Here is a 19,350-nt window from a genome sequence, read left to right as displayed (position 1 = left end):
GGTAATCAGAATACAATGTATAAAAAAAAAAACCAAAAAACTATTTTCAATAAAAAAAAAAAGAAGGTGAGCTGCTACTGCATCAGCCACCCTGCCTGCCTGCCTGCTGACATGCTGCTCCCTGCCATGCATGTGAAGGACATGGACTCCAACCCTCTAAAGCTGTGAGCCCTGTGGTGATATATTGTATAACCGAATAAAATATACCTGAAGATCAGAGAACAGAATAAGCCACTAGGTTAAACATAGAGGCCAGATAGTGGCGGCACACACCTTTAATCCTAGCATTCTGGAGGCAGAGATCCATCTGGATCTCTGTGAGTTCAAAGTCACCCTGGACTACATGAGATTGACTCAGTCTAGGAGGGAAACAGAGCCAGGCAGTGGTGGCACACACCTTTAATCCCAGTACTTGGGAAACAAGTGCCTTTAATGGCTGGGAGGAGAAAGGTCTATAAGGAATGAGGAGACAGGAACTAGAAGCCTTTCAGTTTGAGGATGCTTTTTCAGCTGAAGCCCTTTCAGGCTGAGGAGTTGGTGAGGTGAGAGGTGGTGGCTGTGGCTTGCTCTGCTTCTTTGATCTTTCAGCTGTCACCCCAATATCAGGCTCCGGGTTTTATATTGTAAGACCATTTAGATTTCATGTTACAGAGCCCCAAATAAACTTTTCTTCTGAGTTGCCTTGGTCATGGTATCTTATCACAGCAATAAAAAGTAACTAAGACAGTTGGCTTCTGTAGACTGTGTCTTGTTGTGGGCTATTTGTACACTGCATGAAAATGTAATGTTGGGATTGGTGTAATAAAAAGCTGGATGGAGGTCTAGACTTCTGGCAGAAAGAGAACTCTGGTAAGGCGGTGGCAGAGCCGCCAGCCAAATGTGGAGGAAGTGGCATGAGCAGTACGGAGAGATGAGGTAACGAGTCACGTGACATAGATAAAAATAAAATAAAATGGGCCAATTTAAGTTCTAAGAGCTAGTGGGACAAGCCTAAGCTAAGGCTGAGCTTTCATAATTAGTAATAAGTCTCTGTGCCATTAGTTGTGAACTAGCAGCCCAAAAGAAAATCCAACTACAGTGTCTTGCTAAAGAGCCAACTGAATTCAGCATTAAGGAAAATGTTCTATTAAAAAGAAAGTGTGCAGACATACATATTCTTCCATAAAAATTATTTTGGTACATACAGATTTCCAACTCTATCCTGACAGGTTGTAATCTGTCATGTAGACTCCATGTGTGTGCAATGTATGGGGTTTGTGGATGTTCATGTGTGTATGCAAGTTGCATGTTTATGTGGAAGCCAGAATTCAATCTCAGGTGCTGTCCATCTTGTTTTTAGAGACAGGATCTCTCACTGGAGTGTAGGATGTGTCAGTTAAGATAGACTAGCTGGCCAGTGAGCCCCAGATATCCACCTCTCTTCACTCCCCCAGTGCTGGGATTACCAGTGTGCACCACCACACCCAACTTTTATGTAAGTTCTGGGGATCAAACTCAGGTCAGGCTTATATGGCAAGCATTTTACAACTGAGTTATCTCTCCATCCCCTAATGTTCTAGTTTTCTAAACACAATATTAATGAGAGTCTGACAAGCATATTAGTAAACTTACTACAGTAAAAGTTCCCTAACAACTGACCTTCCAGGAGTCACCAAAAATCGCACTTCAAAAATAGAAACTTGTTCTTCGTGAATATATATATGTATCTATCTATGGTATAATGCTAATATATTCTAGACATAGATGGTGAATGACGCTTCCAAGTCCGGGGCACACAATTGAGACTAGCTGGGGTGCAGTAAAGCTTACTAGGAGCTAAGTAAATGAGGAAGACTAACTACTAAGGCCTTACAGCAGGGCTGGGGATGGGTTAGTGGAGTGCTTACTAGCATGCATAAAGCCCTGGGTTTGATTCTCAGAAATGAGTAACAACTGGAATTCCAGCATTCTAGAAGCAGAGGCAGGAGGATCAGAAGTTCAAGGTCATCTTTGATGACACAGCTCACTCCAGGTCAGCCTGGGCTACATAAAAACCCTGTATGCAGGGAGGAGAGGGTGGCCTAAACCTGAAAAATACCATACAGTCCACGAGACTAAACATAGCCAGATGGAAAGATGGAGCACCACCAGAAGTCAGCTAAAGAAGAAGGATGTAGCACAAAGTCAAACCCCTTACATAGCTGTGGGTGAACTCATAGCAGGATCTGGGAGACCACATTACCTCTGTCTGCTCCAGCAGGTTCAAATTGCCTTCAGAGGACTCATCCGTGGATATAGAATTCCCTTCCAAGTCTGAGTTATGCCCCAGTGGCAGCTGATGCTTGACAACTGGTCTGATAGACAAATCGGTCAAGTCATTTTCTTGGAGCTCAACGGATGATTCAAATTCACTGCTGTTCCTGATCACTAAATCAGCAGTGTAGCTCACCAAGTTGTTATTCTCATTTTTAATGTCAGATTCACCAAAAGGTTTTTCTTTTTCTGAGGTGAGTTCAGCAAAGATAATGGATGAGCTGCTTTCATTGTCTTTGACATCACCTTGATCTCTAGAAATAAAAATACAGTAAGACAAACGTGAATGTAAATGACAAGAGTATCTAAATTTTTTTTTCACTCCAGGATGAACCTTACAAATGTCTAAATAAATAGCACCAGGCAGGTATTTTTGGCATGGCCTGTAATCACAGTTCCCGGCATCAACGCACTGGGAGGTAGAGGCAGGAGGATCAGTAGTTCAAGGCTATTTCAGCTACACAGCAAGTTCTAGACAAGCCTAAGCTACATGAGACCCTGTCTTAAATTTAAAAGAGTATCAAATCTGTCTAGCATTAACTTTGATTTGAAATATTGACAGAGGTCCAGAAATGGTGGTGCACATATGTAATCCCAAGACCCAGGAAGCTGACGGAGGAGGATTATGAAATTGGAAGTTAGCCTGGGCTACAAAGTAAATTAAAGAACAGTCTGAGCTGCACAGCAAGACCCTGTGTCAAGGAACTCAACTGAAGTAAGTACAACTCTGACAGGAGAAAGAAACTTAGTATTTTATAGGGAAAATAAGCAAAATGACAGAAGGATAAAAAAAAAGTAAGCAGACAGTAAGTCTGTAACATTCCTCCCAAGTTCCTAGTAAAGACAAAAGCGAGTCACTGCAGGTGACAGGAAAGGATTATTTATGTGCGCAGTAACACCACCCCACATACCTGTCCCCTTCATGCTCCGACAGCACTTCAAGAGAGGGCAGTTGAATGGGAACTCTGTCTGCCAAACAGAAATAAACACAAACATCTGTAAGCAGCCATGATTTTCAGTGCTCAGATACAGACGGCACCAAATGAAGCTGCAAGTCAACAGGAACACAGCGAGTCTAAGAAATGGGGGCACCCTAGTAACTGCAGAGATCGCCAAGGGTTCTAGAGATCTGTTAGTGAATAGTCGGTTTGGAGGACCCACAGACTCAACCTTAGTTTTGCTGTAGTGAAAAGCAACTCCAGGCAAACAGTGAGTCGGCTGGGGCTGCAGCAATGGCTCAGCACTTCAGAGCATTTGCTGCTCTTTTGAGGACTTGGGTTCAGTTCCCAGCACCCACATCAGGCAGCTTACAAACACCTGTAACTCCAGTTCCAAGACATCTGAAACCCTCCTTGGGTTCCACGGGCACCTGCACACGCATGGTACACACACATAATACTCAAACACGCACACATATATACACACAAAATAAATCCTTAAAGTAAGCTCATGTTTTTTAATAAACATGATTGAACTGTAATTTGAATTTCATGTTTTTTTCATAAAATACTCACCTACCAACTCCTTCCATTTGTGTCTCTATATACGGCCATACATTTGGCTTTATGTGAGTGTATGCACCCATGCATGTGGGTGTTAGTGTGCATGTGTGTGGACATGCCTATGGAGAACAGAGATCAATGTCTTGTTGTCTTTCTCTTTCTTTACCTTATTTTTTGAGACAATCTCTCATTCAATCTGGAGCTCATCACCTCGGCGAGGCTGGCCGGCCAATGGGCTCCAAGGATCCCAGTGCTGGGACTAGGGATGCACCCTGCTGTGTCTTTCTGCATGATTGCTAGAGATCCAATAGGTCCTTCTGCTTACATGGCAGGCATTTACCAGCTGAACCATTTCCCAGACCCTCCATCTGACTATTTGAAAGTGAAAAACCTCCTACAGCTCAGTAAGAGAATGCTTGCCTAGCATGTTCAATCCTCAGCACTGACAAAAACAAAAAACAAAAAACAAACAAACAAAAAAAAAAAACAACTAAGAAAAAAAAAATTAAAACTGTGTGTACCAGCACATGCTTGTAATCTTAGTCCTCAGGAGGCTGAGATAGAATCTTGACTTAAAGGCCAACTTGAACTAATTAACTTTGAGACTAATTGGGGCTTGTTAATAGTGCAGATGTTGTCTCAAATTTTTTTTTTTAAATAAGTAAATAAAAACAACACCATTCTCTGCTTGTGTGTGCAAGGGCAGGGCAGATTTGGCTCAAGAGCAGAAGCTCACTAGACATTCATGTACAGATTGAGTACATGGGGGAGGTAGAGACCAAAGCACTTCAGATTTGGGACTTTTTTCTTTTTTTACTAGAATGTATGTACAGAATACCAGAGGTCTCCCCAGTCCTAAAGTCAAAAAAAGTTCAAAGCTCCCCAAAAAATGATGTGCTTTTATGAGGTTCTAAAAGTTTTAGATTTGGGAACTTTTCAGATTCTCAATTTTTAGACTAGGGATGGCTGACTTGTATCAACAAAAACTACTTCCCTTAGCCGGGCACAGTGGTCCATGCCAGTGACCCTAGCACGCTGGAGGCACAGGCAGGAGACTGCAGCAGGTTTGCGGCCGGCATGTACTGCATACCAGGCCAGCCAGGACTACAGAGTAAAACCCTGTCTCAACAAACCAAACCAGGGGCTGCAGAGATGGCTCAGCAGTTATGATGCAGAGGATGACCCAAGTTCTGTTCCCAGCACCCATGTCAGGTGGCCAACAACTTACCAGTTCCAGATCCAGGGAATCCAATACCCTCTTCTGGACCCTAAGGGCACCAACAAGCATGTGTGTACATTCCCACACACAGAAACATATTTATACACATAATTAAAAGTAAATAAACTAGGTAGTAGGTGTGGTGGCACATGCCTTTAACCCCAGCACTTGGGAGGCAGAGGCAGGTAGATCTCCATGAGTTCAAGGTTAGCCAGAGCTACATAGACACTGTCTCAAAAAAATAAAATGTAAAAAATCCTGAGGGATGTCTTTCTGTACGCTGTGAATATATGTTGTTCCCACTGGTTAATAAATAAACTGCTTTGGCCTATAGCAAGGCAGTTTAGAGGCAGGCAGGAAATCCCAAGGAGAGAGACAGGAAAGAGAAAGATGGAGTCTAGAGAGATGCCAGTCACCGGGGAGGAGCAGCAAGATGCCAGCAGACTGGTAATGCCATGGCCACTTGATAACTTATAGATAATAGAAATGGGTTAAGTTATAAGAGCTAGCTAGCAAGAAGCCTGCCATAGGCCATACAGTTTGTGAAAAATTTTAAGCCTCTGACTGATTATTTTATAAGTGGCTGAGGGACCTTGGGGCTGGGCAGACTGGAGGAAACTTTCAAGCACAAAAGTCTTTTTTTCAAAGCTGGGTATGGTGGCACAACCTTTTTAATCCCAGCACTCAGGAAGCAGAAGCAGACAGACCTCTTTAAGTTCAAGACCAGTTCTACATAGGGAGTTCCAGAACAGCTAAAGCTATATTGAGAGACTCTGTCTAAAAAACAAGCCCCCAATAAATAAATAAATAAATAAATAAATAAATAAATAAATAAATAAATAAATAAATAGAATGAATGAATGAATGAATGAATGACTAAATGAAATAAAAAGCAACTTACCTTGTGGCCGAACCACATGAACATGTTCTATCCATGCAGTGTGATAGCCAACAATGTTGGGGTGTTGGAGACCTGCCAGAACCTTTACTTCTCGCAGCACCTAAACAAAATAATCAGAATTGTTTTTTACTGGCAATTTGTTACCCAATACTACGTACCCTGGAAGAAAGATAGTAACCCTCCGAAAGAGGAATCTGAACTATACAGAAATAACAGAACAGTCCTGTGAAAGACAAACAGCAACTGTTTTTTCCTGCTATTTTTGGAGACAGGATCTCTCTATGCAGTACTGGCTGTCCTGGATCTCAGTATGTAAACCAGGCTGGCTTCGAACTCACAGAGATCGTCCTGCCTCTGCCTCTCAAGTGCTGGGATTAAAGGCGTGCACCATCGTGCCCGGCCAAACAGCAATTGTTACAGCAACTCCACGCTTACTCTACGTGTTGACAGTTCACTCGATTCTTGCGCCCCTCCTCCCACTGCAAGCAGACACCAGTCTTCCTCCTATTGCTTTCTTACCTTTACCTTCTTTCCTTTTTTAAAATGCTGCTCAGAATTTGAGAGCCTTGAGCATGCTAGATAAACTCTCTACCCTGAGCTGGGCCCCAGCCTCTGCGGAGTGGTTTTGTTTGCTTCTGTGTTTGTTTTGATAGTGTCCCACAACACAGCACACTCTGGCTGCAAACTCCTCTCCTCCTGTTCAGTATTCTGAGCACTGGGATCACAGCTGTGACATGATGGATTTGTCGCTGTTATTTAAACAGTCAGGGACACATGGACTCAGAAGAGAAGGAAATTTACCCAGGACCACACAGCATGTCAGTAAGAGACAGGCCTATACTAGGCTCATCCTTTTACGTGACAAGTACTTAAAAAGCTAATTTCTCACGGGTGACACAGCTCAGCAGGCAAACGCACTTTGCTGCCAAGCCTGATGACCTGAATCTGGTCCTTGGGATCCACAGGGTAGAAGGAAGAGAAGCAACTCCCACAAGCTGTTCTCTGACCTCCACACAAGCCCTGTGGGCACACATCCATGTACAGACATGTACACAGCCTGTCGTATGACTTTAGTCTTAGCATTTGGGAGGCAGAGTCTACATAGTGAGACATAATCTCAAAATAAAATGATATATAAAATAAAACAAAAAAATACAACTTTAAAGAAAAATTACATCAAATAAAAATTTAGTTGTTATATTTACTGATAAAACCTATTTAGCAAATATGTAATAATACAGATCTAACTCTTCAAAACAAATGGAAGTTGGTTGTGTCCCTCACAGCTCCTTCCTGTGCTGTCCTCTCTCTGTACTACAGTAGAACCTAGAGCCTTCACACGGAGGCAAGCACTCACCCTCTGTGCTGCATCCGCTGCCTTCTTTTGACTGTTTGAGAAGGGGTCTACCTAAGCTGCCTAGCGGTGAACTCACTCGGGAGCGCTGGTAGGCCTTGAACTTTCAATTCTCCAGCTTCACCCTGAGTAGTGCGATTACGTATCTTTTTTTTTTAACACTGAGGTTTTATTATATAGTCTGGCTAGTCTCAAGTGACCATCCCACCTCACCCTCCCTAGTAGCATAGACCACTAGTGCATGCAGCAGGCCCAGCTCAAATCATACTGTTTTCTGATGGGGATGGCTTTATGATAGGGCCTGGGACAATCGGTCTAGCCTGCAACTTGGTCCATAACAACAGAGGCAGACCTTGACTGACCCTCCTACCTCCACTTAGCACCACCATGCCTGGCCCAGCTCAAATCATTTTCTGAAATCCTACCTGCAGGGTTAGCGAGATAGCTTGGTCATAAAGTCATCAATTTGCCAAGCATGAAGACTTGAGTTTGATGGTCAGAATTCACATTTCAAAGAAAAAAGGACTGGGCATGTCACATGCTTGTAATCCCAACCCTGAGGAGGTTGAGATGAGGATCCCTGGAGCTCACTGGCCAATCAATCCTGCTTACTTAGTGAGCAGCTGTAGTATAGTGAGAGACCTCGTCTGTAAAACCAAGATGGATGATGCCTGAGGACATCACTCACAACATGCACCCTCACACATCCAAAATCATACCTTCATACAGTCTGTTTTAGTTGCACTGTTAATCAGGATTTTCTTAATTGCATAATGCTGACCATCTAATTTGTTCCGGACCTTAAAAGCCAGAAGAAAAGAAAAAGTATTAAATTCCATCAAATGCACCCGAATAAAGGAATTTACATCATGTGAGCTTTGATAATCCAAACCAGCCTGAGATCAAATTAAGCTTAAGCCATTCTTCCTACAAGGGGGAAAGTCAGCCCTAGTCTTCTGGAGCAGGACCTTTGTAAACTAACTGTGTCCAACCTCAGGCTCCTGGCCTAAAGACCAGGAATGCTAGCAAAGTTGAACATATAGTCCTAAATGCAAAAACACCATGTTTTCAGTAACACAACTGTTTATTTTATTCTTTTTGAGACCAGGTCTTGGTTAGCCCAGGCTGACTTCAAGCTCACTATGTAGCCAAGGATGACTCTGAACTTGTGATCCTCCTGTCTCCAGCTCCTACAGATATGCAACACTATGGGTCTGTATGGTGCTGGGGATCAGGTCCAGGGATTTGGGCATGTCAGGCAAGAACACTACCAACTGAAGTGTATCTGTAACAGCACAACTTCTTACAGCACGCTGTTTTCAAGTGCCAATGCCTTATCTTTCTGTTGAAAATCTTTAAACTATGGACTGAAAACACTAAGTTGAAAATATTCTTAAATTATATTTTTATTAAGTTTGTTCTTTGATGTTGTACGTACTGGGTACTTTTGTGTGTCAACTTGACACAAGCTATAGTTATCAGAAGAAAGAGCCTCAGTTGAGGAAATTTCTCGATGACACCCATTTGTAGGGCATTTCCTCATCTAGTGATCAATGGGAGAGGGCCCAGCCCATGGTGGGTGGTGCCATCCCTGGGCTGCTGGTCCTGGGTTCTATAAGAAAGCAGGCTGAGCAAGCCATGGGCAGCAAGCCAGTAAGCAGCTTCCTTCCATGGTCTCTGCATCAGCTCCTGCCTCCAGGATCTTGCTCTTTGAGTTCCTGTCCTGACTTCCTTCAGTAAAGAACAGCAATGCAGAAGTGTAAGCCTAATAAACCCTTTCCTATCTGACTTGTTTTTTGGTCATGGTGTTTCACTGCAGCAATAGAAACCCTAAGAACAAAAAAGAAATCACTTTCACCCTCACCCTTGTTAATCCCCTTCCTTCCCACAAATCCTTTCCCCACATACATCTCTTCTTTACAACACTTGTTTCTGTCTCTCTCTCTGACAAGGTCTCACTATATTACTGGCTGGACTAGCATTTGCTCTGTAGACCAGGCTGGACTCAGATTAGGAGATCCACCTGCCTCCGCCATCCCAGTACTAAAGTTAAAGGTGTGCCACCATGCCTGCCTTACAACACATTTTTAACTACAGAATAAAAACTCAAAGTTTCCAGAATCTAACTAAACAACCAACATTAATATGAGTAGGAAAAATTAAAACTTATTGAAAATAAAAACACATGGTTTAAGGAATCTCTAGGTATTTCTAATCATAATTGAAAATAACTTCTCAAAATACACAAATGGCATAATAGGTTAAAATGAGCAAACAGAAGAAAAAAACAAAAACAAAAAACCACCAAACCTTGTATACTCTTCCATATCCTCCTTTTCCTAAGATGGCAAGCTCTTCAAATTCATTTAAGTAGCGTGAGGTTTGTGCTTCAAAAGCTATCTCCCTGGATCTAAAAGTTAAATAAAGGCAGGCCATCAATATTAAGATGTGACAATCAAAGGTATGCACTGTGTTACCAACCTGCTGAGACTCATTTCTCAGTAAACTGCAGGGTAGAAAGAATCAGCTATAAGGAAATTTCTAATTTCCTATGGGAAGAAAATGGTAAATGGCTCCTTAAATTTAGTAATTAACATTCCAGCAGAAATCAGCAATAATGTTTTATAGACAGTAGAAACTGGACAGAAGTAATGAGAGTGAGTAATGAGGTGAGCTTTTCCTCCCTTGCTGAGAGACAGGGTCTCCAGGAGCCAAACCATACCCTTAGACTTCTAAACCCGCTGTCTTTACCTCCTAAGCGCTGAGCTGACAGTCGTGTACACCAGATAGTTTTACTTAAATTTCTTGTCTTAGTGTTTTTCGGAGGTTGTTGGGGATTTGAAACGAGGTCTCACTCTTGAGTCCAGGCTTCCTACAACTCACTATGCAGGCCAAGAATGACCTTCAATATGTGGCAAGCCTCCCATTTCTGTTTTCCATGTGCTGGGGTTACAGTTGTATGCTACCACAGGACGCCCAACCTTATACTCTGAAATGAGCCAGGCTCCTTAGAGATTTTTACAGTTTTGTAAATAAAGTAAAAGGCCAATGGTATTCTCCTGAAAGAAGTATCAGTATTCTAATTAACGGTGGTGTTTGCTGGACATGGTTGCATATCTGTATAATCCCAGCAGGAGATCTGAGTATGAAGACAGTTTGGGTTACAAAGAGACTTGGTCTCAAAAAGTACCAGGGAAGAGGTCTAGCAGATCCAGCACCCACAAAAACACCTGCAGGCAGGGCCCAGCACTCACAAAAACACTTGCAGGCAGATGCCAGCACCCACAAAAACACCTGCTGGGTAGGCAGCCCACCTGCGACTTCAGCAATAGGGAGGAAGAAACAGGGCTCCTAAAGCAAGCAAGCTGGCTAGACTAACCAAATCAGAAAGCTTCACATGTACCTCTGTACCTCAATACAGAATAGGCAGCAAGATGGGGGAAAACACCTTTTATCAGCCGCTAGCCTCCAAACGCATGTGCACACAGGTACATGCAAATATGTACACTCACACACAAAGAGAGAGCCAAATGCAGCAAGCGGCTTTATGCCTGCAATCTCAGCACTTAGTTAGGAAGTGGAGGCAGGAGGATCAAGAATTTAAGGTCAGTCTCAGCTACAAAGCAAAAATGAGACCAGCTGAGCTACATGAGACCCTGTCTCAAAGAAACAAGAACAAAAAGGGAAGGGAGAAGGCTAGCTGACAGAATGCACTCAGTGGGGACAGGAGGTCACAGACAAGGGAGTGAGAAGCAAAGGCACTCTCAGAGCAGTGCAGAGTGCTGGCCACAAAGTTCCACACTTCCCAAGAGCAGGCAGGCACGCTGTAAGCCAGTGCTCTGGACAGAGTGGCGGGGGACCGAGTGTGAACTTCCAGGCCAAACCAGGCTACACACCCAGACTATGTCTCAAAAAACAAAGAATAAAGAAATAAGTTTTTGTTTGGTTGGTTTTGTTTTTGCTTTTGTAGACATGGTTTCTCTGTGTAGCCATGGCTGTCCTAGAACTCACTCTGTAGACCAGGCTGGCCTCGAACTCAGAGATCCATCTGCTTCTGCCTGAGTGCTGGGATTAAAGGCGTGTGCTACCATTGCCCAGCAAGAAATAATATTTATAAAAATAATTTTGATTTCTTTTAATTTAGTTTAGTTAGTGGAAAAGTGTTAGATACATACCTGATTTTCTGCATGTAAGAATTATCTTCACAAGGATCCTAAAACCAAAAAAAAAAAAAAAAAACCTTTAAGAACCACTTGAAACATCTGACAAACAAGGAATCAAATTCAACATCACAATAATCCAAATGCTCACATACCTAAAACAAGACCATAGTCTAGCATTTTACTATTTACTACCGCTTTTTTGTGAGACAGGTTTACTATACAGCAAAACTTGGCTTTGGACTCATAATCCTCCTGCCTCAGTCTGCTGGGTACTTGAATTACAAATGGGAGCCATCACACAGGGATAAAAATAGCCTTTTGTTGTTGTTTTTGATACAGGGTATTGATGTAGCCTTGGCTAACCTGGAAGTCCCCATGTAAACCAAGCTAGTCTCAAACTTGCAGCAATCCTCTTGACTCGGCCTGAGTGCTGGGCTTATAGGACCGAGCCACATATCCATCTTAGAAACAACATTTTAATATTACTTAATAGTTTATGATTAAAAATATTTCAGAGCTGAGAATTTTTTTTGCAAGGAGCTCCATGAGCAAAAACTAACTTCATGTCAAGAATCTGTGTAGAAACTGGCTACTCCCGTCTCCACTGCGACCATCCTATTTGGAGCGGCACCATCTTCTTGCCTGTATCCTTGCTCCTGTCTCCCTGCATCTTGAACCTCTCCATCTATTTCCAGCACAGCACCAGACATGAACATGTGAAAATGTTCTTATGCTTAAAATCCTGCAATGTTTCCTGTGTTCACTCTGTGTAAAACCCAAGTTCATAAAATGGTCTCAAAATCCTACTCCACACTGGCTGTGATGACTCGTAAACCCATCACTTAGGAGGCTTGGAGCAGAAGTATGAAGAGTTTGAGGCCAGCACAGGCTACATCAAGTTTTAGAACTGTCTGGGCTACAGTGTGAGAGTCTGTCAAAAAGAAAAGTAAAGAAGAAAACAGCAGCAGGCAATAGTACTGTTGGTGCTGCCCCGCCTGATGCCCCTCGTAGTGAATTCAGGAAGGAAGGAGAGAGGAGGGAACAATCCCACACCCCGCGAGGCCCCTCCCCACTCCCTCTTCCACTCCTCCCTTTCCCCTGCTGTCTAGATGCAAGGCAGCCTTGCAGAAATGAGCAGCATAGGACCACCAGCACATACTCAGCAAAGGGCACTTGCGAACACTTGGCTCTGCCTGGAATACTCCACCTCCATGCACCTGCAGCTAACTGCCTCGAAGCTCTGGACTTGACCACCTTCCCAGTGAGGCCTGCCATGGCCACTGCACCTGGAAGTCACAGGCCCCTCCCAGCATCCTTTAATCCCTTCCACGACCTATGCCATCCACATTTGTTCTAACCCTTCCCTATTGTTACTGTCCCCTGCATTAGAACATGAGCTTCAAGAGGGTTTGATTTTTGGCTATTTTCTCCATTTTCCCCCCAGCTCCCATAAAACAGCATATTAGTAAAAACAACTAATATTTCCAAGTTTCTATTTTTAAGAACCACGCATATAATTAAAATTAAATAATGCTTTAAAAATACGGTTCTCACTGGGCCAGCCTGGTCTACAGAGCGAGCGAGTTTCAGGACAGCCAAGACTATACAGAGAAACCCTGTCTTGAACACCCCCTCCATGGATGGATGGATGCATGGATGGACGGATAGAAATGATAGATAGATAGATAGATAGATAGATAGATAGACAGATAGATAGATTCTCTTTTTCTACTTTATTTATTTATTTTTTTTAGCCCTAGGGATAGAACACACAACACTAGGCACACTAGGCAAATGCCCTGCCACTGAGCCACACCCCCAGCAAAACACAGTGCTCTTTTCTTTCTTTCTTTTTTTAAATGTGTTTTATGCATATGAGTGTTTTTGCCTATATGTACTTAGCTCATTAGGTGGCTGGTGCCCATAGAGGTCACTCCACGGAGTTATCAATGGTTGTGAGCCACCACGAGGTGCTAGAAACCAAACTTGGGCCCTGTGCAAGTCCTCTTAACTGCAGAGCTATTTCTTCAGCCCCCACACGTGGTTCTCCCAAGATTCAGATGTACTTGTCATACACAAAGTTCGGGGCAGGCTTACCTGGCGCACTCTCTCTCTGGCAGACCTCATTAAATGGGTGATGGCCCTGTTGTGGTGCAGTCTCAGGGAGCTAAACTCATCACTGCAGGTGAAGGAGGACAGCAGCCCCATCTTGATAAAAGTCTGGCAGAGTACTATAAAAAATATGATAAGCTATTATTAGAAAACTTGACAGCAGGCAGGGTGAGGTGAGCAAACCTGGAACCCAGCATGCAGGCTGGTAAGAAAGAAGAATCTTCAGTACAAAGTCACCTATCAACTAGCCAGCAAGTCTGAGGCTAGCCTGCATGAGACTAGCCTAAATGAGACCTTGTCTCAAAAGGGGGGAAACATAGTAGATGAACATATAGACTGTGCACCAAGTACCTAAGAAAAAGTTGCTTCTATAAAAATGTCCTTAATTTACACATAAAGAAAAATGGACAGAGCCAAATGTGAGCCACACCAGAAATGGAAGAGGAGGGAGAGGGGAAAAAAAGGCAAGCTGGAAAGAGAACAGAGGAAGAGGGAGAAAACAAGAAAAACAGGGAGAAGACAGGGAGAGGCACAAAGAAGAAAGGATAGGGAGGTGTGGTGGTGAACATCTTTGACCCTATCCATCAGGAGGCAGAGGCCAGGAGGATCTCTATGAGTATGAGGCCATCCTGGTCTACATAGTGAGTTCCAGGCCAACCAGTGCTACAAAGTGAGACTCTGTCTTTAAAAACAAAAACAGGAGGTGATGGTGCACACCTTTAATCCCAGCACTCAGGAGGCAGAGGCAGGTAGATCTCTGTGAGTTCGAGGTCAACCTGGTCTACAGAGCAAGTTCTAGCACAGCCAGAGCTACAAAGAGAGACCCTGTCTAGACAACCCCCATCCTTCCCCCCCCCCACAAAAAAAAGGAGGCAAAGGAAATGGTAGGAGGAGGAGGAAGAGAAGGAGAAAAAGAAGAAATGAGGAGGAAGAGGAGGAGAAAGACAGCTGAAGAGATAGCTCAGTAGTTTAAGAGTGCTGGTTGCTCTTTCGGAGGACTTTGGTTCGATTCCAGCACCCACAAGGTGGCTCACAAATTCTCTGTAATTCCAGGAGATCCAACTGTCCTCTGGCCCTTGCAAGCATTAGAACACATGTTGCACAGACACACATGCAGGCAAAACCCTATACACATAAAATGATTTTATTTTTAAAGGAAAGAAAGAAGAGGGAGGAGGAAGGGGCAGGGAGAAAGGCGAGAGAAAAGAGAAGAGGGGACAGGATGAGAGGAGAGAGAGAGGAGACAGGGAAAAGAGAGGCAGTAGACAGAAGATAGAGGGGGGAAGGAGACGGAAGAGAAAGAGGAGATAGAAAGAGACACAGGTATGGCTGAGGATGGAGCTCAGCAGCAAACCTAACAAGTATGAAGCCTGGGTCTGATGCCCAGCACCCCAGAAGAAAACAAACCAAAAGGGAATACAGATAACTGGAGAGGATCTTCCTCCAATGAGCCGAATCTCATCAAAAACAGTTGCTTGGGAAATTCTGCAAACTAACAAGCATACCACTAAATTAAACTAGGGTCTTTTTTTTATTATTATTATGTTAAATAGCATCCCTCCCCAGTGAGACAGTGTCAGACTCAGGCTGGCCTCAAACTTGTTATATAGTGAAGGGTAGTCTTGAACTTTTAACTCATAACCCTCCTGCTTCTGTCTCCCAAATGCTGGGATTACAGGTATATACCAGCACACCTCGCTAAAATATACATGTTTTAAAGTTCAGTCATCTAAAAAAGGCTCAATTTATGGCATTCAAAACTACTTTAACATCAGGCTGGGGGTGTAGTTAAGTGGAGTATCAGCACCAACTTTGAATGCACAAGACCCTGAGTGTGATCCCCAGTGTAGAGTAGAAAAACAGCAAAAACGACCTGTGCACAGATTTGCTTTTTATAAGTAAGATTCTAACTTTTCAAAGTCATGAGCCTCATACAGCAGTGCAGTACTCTGGAACCTGGGGGCTTCCCTTTGTAAGCCTCATCCTCCAATACAGCAATCCACACTATGAGATGTCTTTATTCGGGATAAAAGACACTGACAGGAAGGCTCAGCCCATGCAAACCTGTCACCCTCAGTTTGATCCCTGGAAGCACAGTTGAAGTCCTCCCACCTCTACCTCCCAAGTACAGACAGTGTGCTACCACAGCCACTTACGTAGTGATCCCACCTAGGACTTTGTGTATGCAGGACAGACATTCTGCCGATGTCCCCAGACACTGCCTCAGAAAGAACCAGCTGCTGAAAGCTACCCTCTGACCTCCACACGGATGCAGTAGCACACGTTACCTACACACACACACACACACACACACACACACACACACACACACACACGGAACGATTTGCTAACAAAACAAATATTTTACCCATTCTTCATGTCCACCAGGTTTATTTAAATGGCATTATACACTTAACTACTAACTAAAACATGCCATTTTCTAAGACTTGGGAAGGATTTCTCAGCAGAAGGTCCTGAATCTATAGCTGAAGACAAAGAAGCTAGTCTCAGTCAAAATGACAAACCAGAATCATAACATATAATTCTGCAAACTTTGGGGCTCATGTTTCCAAAATACAAATGTCCTAAAACAGGAAAAACAAAATTCAACATTTTCAACAGCATGGTATGGAGCCCCTGCAGCCCTCTGGTCAGGGCTGAGGCAGTGTCTGGGGACATTGGCAGAATGTTTGTCCTGCATACACAAAGTCCTGGATGGGATCATTGCGTAAGTGGCTGGGGTAGCACACTGTCTGTACTTGGGAGGTAGAGGCAGGAGGACTTCAAGATCAGCCTCTGATACACAGAGTCTGAGGCTAGCCTGGACTTACATGAACAACCTCAAAAAAAAAAAAAAAACCCGATCAAAAACAAAAAGCCTAGGTCAGGTCTAGAGATGTGAACTGATGCTTTCCTAACACAAGTGAAGCCCCAGGTGTAATCCTCAGTACTTCCAAAAAAGTAAAAAAAAAAAGAATGAGGTTTAGCTGTTCAACAACCAGAGCCTAAGGATTAAATGAATATCATATTGTTGCTGTAAAACAATTTTTTAATTTATTGGATCACATGTAATTTTATATTTACAAGGAATTACACAAAGGAAAGTTGCAATGAATTTAAGGAATGGGAAATCATTCACACGTATTTTGCACCGGATTTTTATACACCAGCTGCTTCTCAGAAACACAGCACTAAAGGCAGTATTTTTTTATAAGCTTTACTTAACAACACCCATTTAGTTTACTCACATTTAAACACCTGTTTTGAATGAAGGGGGTTTGGCTCATGCACATGGCTCAAGTGTTCCAGCAAGGAGACAAGCAGTAGCTGGTTTGCCACTACGAAGGGGAACGTGGGCTGCTGCAGGGGTTCTTTTAACACTTGGAGTTCGGCTGGGACATCCGACTCTGAAAATAAGAAAAGGGAAAAACATCACTGGTGAGTGTGTCTCATAACGACAAAACAGCAAGTTTTCATTAGCACAACACAAATGAAGTGACTCAAGGGAAATAATGGGGTCAAAGAGTAGTTCCGGTGAGTAGAGTTAAGAAAGGGTTTCTGGGGCTGGAGAGATGGCTTGGTGGATAAGTGTGTGCTGTGTGAGCATCAGGACCAGAGTCTGGATCCCCAGCACCCACATTAAAGTCAAGCGGGTGTAGCAACACCCCCCTGTAATCCCAGTGCGTCTGATAGGATATAGGGGATCCTGTGGAAAGCTAGCGAGCCAGACTACCCAAATTTGCAAGTTCCAGGTTCAGTGAGAGACTACACTTCAGTGAAGTGTGGAGCACAATGAGGAAGACACCTGTACCCACACACATTTGAACAAGAAAACACAAACATACAAACCACATACAGACAGACATTTAAACAACAACAAAAAGAGGTAAGATTTTTCTGGAGGTGAATTTGAGTTGAAGCTGAAAGATGGAGGACCAGGGTGGCCTCAAACTCAGAGCAGTCCTCCTGCCTCTGTCTCCAATGCCAGATGACAGGTTAGTGCCACCATGACCTTCAGACTTCTTTTTACTTATTTCCTCTTTTCTGCAAGGAGAAAAGTTTTTTTTTGGGGGGGGATCTTTTTTGGGGGGTGGGGTGGGGATGAGTGATTAGCGCTGCAAACATGATAGTTATGTGCTCTAACCACTGAGCGACACAACCAGCCTATATAATAATTCTACTTTCGAATATGAAAAAAAATAACCAAATCAATTTTTAAAAATTTAAGAGGCCTGGTGGTGGTGGTGTACATCTTTAATCTCAGCACTTGGGAGGCAGAGACAGGCAGATCTCTGTGAGTTTGAGGCCAGTCTGGTCTACAAAGTGAGTTCCAAGACTGCCAGGTCCACACGGAGAAACCCTGTCTTGAAAATCTAAAAAACAAACAAAAAAAAACACACACAAACAACATCAGAAACGGCTGAGGTTCTGACTTAGTTGATAGAGTACTCCCTAGCATACATGAAGCCCTGGGTTCAACCCCCAGCACCACATAAAACCAGGCAGTCGCACTTAAGTGCCTGTGATTCCCACAACAGGGAGGAAGAGGCAAGAGGATCATAAAGTTTAAGGTCATCTTTGACTATGTAACAAGTTGGAGGCTAGCTTGGGATACATGAAACCCTAATGCTAATAAAATACTAGAAAATAATTTAAGAAAATGGCAACCTTTAAAAGGCCAATACAGGCTAGTAAGGTGGCTCAGCAGTTAAGAACAAAAGGACCCTGATTTGATTCCCAGTACCCACATCAGGAGACTTAGACCCACCTTCAGGAGGATCACACGCCTCTGGCCTCTGTAGGCATCTGCACCACATGCACATACCCACACAGATTCACACACATATACACAATTAAAAACAATTTTTAAAAGGCCAATAGACAACAGACAAATTAAATGGAAAAGAACGGCCAAAAAGGTCCAACTTCCTGGTCTCAGTCCCAAATAGATGAGGAAACAAAACTAAAATGGAACATGACTGCAAGTTCTCAAAAGCAATAAGAAGTCAGATGCAGGTGCAAGCGGAATTAAGAGTGCTAGGCGTTTGCCAAGCAGGATGTCGGTAAACAATCAAGGCACAGATAACTAGAGTCAATCTCGGGAAAATATGCTCCACACAGCCCAGGCCAGGCCTGGTGGCACGGTCCTTTAATGCCAGCTGCTCAATGCAAGCCAGACTGGGCTTCAGAGTGAAGTCAACAGGCAGTTTAACCACAGAGGGCTGGGAGAGCAGCTCAGTGGTAGAGCACTTGACTAGCTTGTACAAGACTCTACATTCAATCCCCAGTTTAAAAAAAAAAAAAAAGTGGTGTGTGTGTGTGTGTGTGTGTGTGTGTGTAAAGCAGATTGAAGGATGAATCCAAAATACTTCTGAAAAAGTGGTGATGCCCGAAAGAAAATGAGTGACTTAGAGAACAGACTCACTCACACAGTGCTGTACCATAGAAAACAGCTAAAGTAACCAGGTCCAAGATTGACGTTTGACTCGAGAATTTCTACAATGAACTGCTAAAGTTACATCAGGGTTTTGAATTTCTGACTCTCCCATTAACTGTCAGAGTGAGCTCTTCAAATCATTCAGACTACCTGTGAAATATCATTTAACTACTGGCCTTACACCTATTAAAAGTGATACTGCATGTTCCATAGACCTTTATATATTTAAAAAAAAAAAAAAAACTGTGTCTGGGCATTCTAAGTTTCTTTAAAAGAAACATCAATATGTAAGCAGGACAGTATTACTAACAGGAGGAGAAAAAGAAAGTTTCAGAGCTTGTCCAAGATCACTCCCTTCCAGAATAATCTT

The 19,350-nt window shown here is 43.2% G+C and overlaps 1 protein-coding gene across 2 annotated transcripts in view; it reads right to left on the bottom strand.

The window, feature by feature from the left end:
- Positions 1–19,350, bottom strand: part of Eif2ak1 (eukaryotic translation initiation factor 2 alpha kinase 1) — a 36,738-nt gene that overhangs the window by 16,016 nt on the left and 1,372 nt on the right. For both annotated transcript variants that reach the window (XM_037198489.1, XM_028890347.2), the window contains exons 2-9: positions 16,792–16,950; positions 13,529–13,662; positions 11,444–11,481; positions 9,579–9,678; positions 7,988–8,068; positions 5,915–6,014; positions 3,204–3,261; positions 2,222–2,546 (exon numbers count right to left, since the gene is read on the bottom strand). In XM_037198489.1, coding sequence (XP_037054384.1) covers positions 2,222–2,546; positions 3,204–3,261; positions 5,915–6,014; positions 7,988–8,068; positions 9,579–9,678; positions 11,444–11,481; positions 13,529–13,662; positions 16,792–16,950 — 995 coding nt within the window. The remainder of the gene's footprint in view (positions 1–2,221; positions 2,547–3,203; positions 3,262–5,914; positions 6,015–7,987; positions 8,069–9,578; positions 9,679–11,443; positions 11,482–13,528; positions 13,663–16,791; positions 16,951–19,350) is intronic.

This window comes from Peromyscus leucopus, chromosome 23 (genome assembly GCF_004664715.2).
Source record: "Peromyscus leucopus breed LL Stock chromosome 23, UCI_PerLeu_2.1, whole genome shotgun sequence".
NCBI classification, from domain to species: Eukaryota; Metazoa; Chordata; class Mammalia; order Rodentia; family Cricetidae; genus Peromyscus; species Peromyscus leucopus.
Note: the sequence above shows the minus strand (reverse complement) of the source record. Positions and strands in the feature narration are given on the sequence as shown.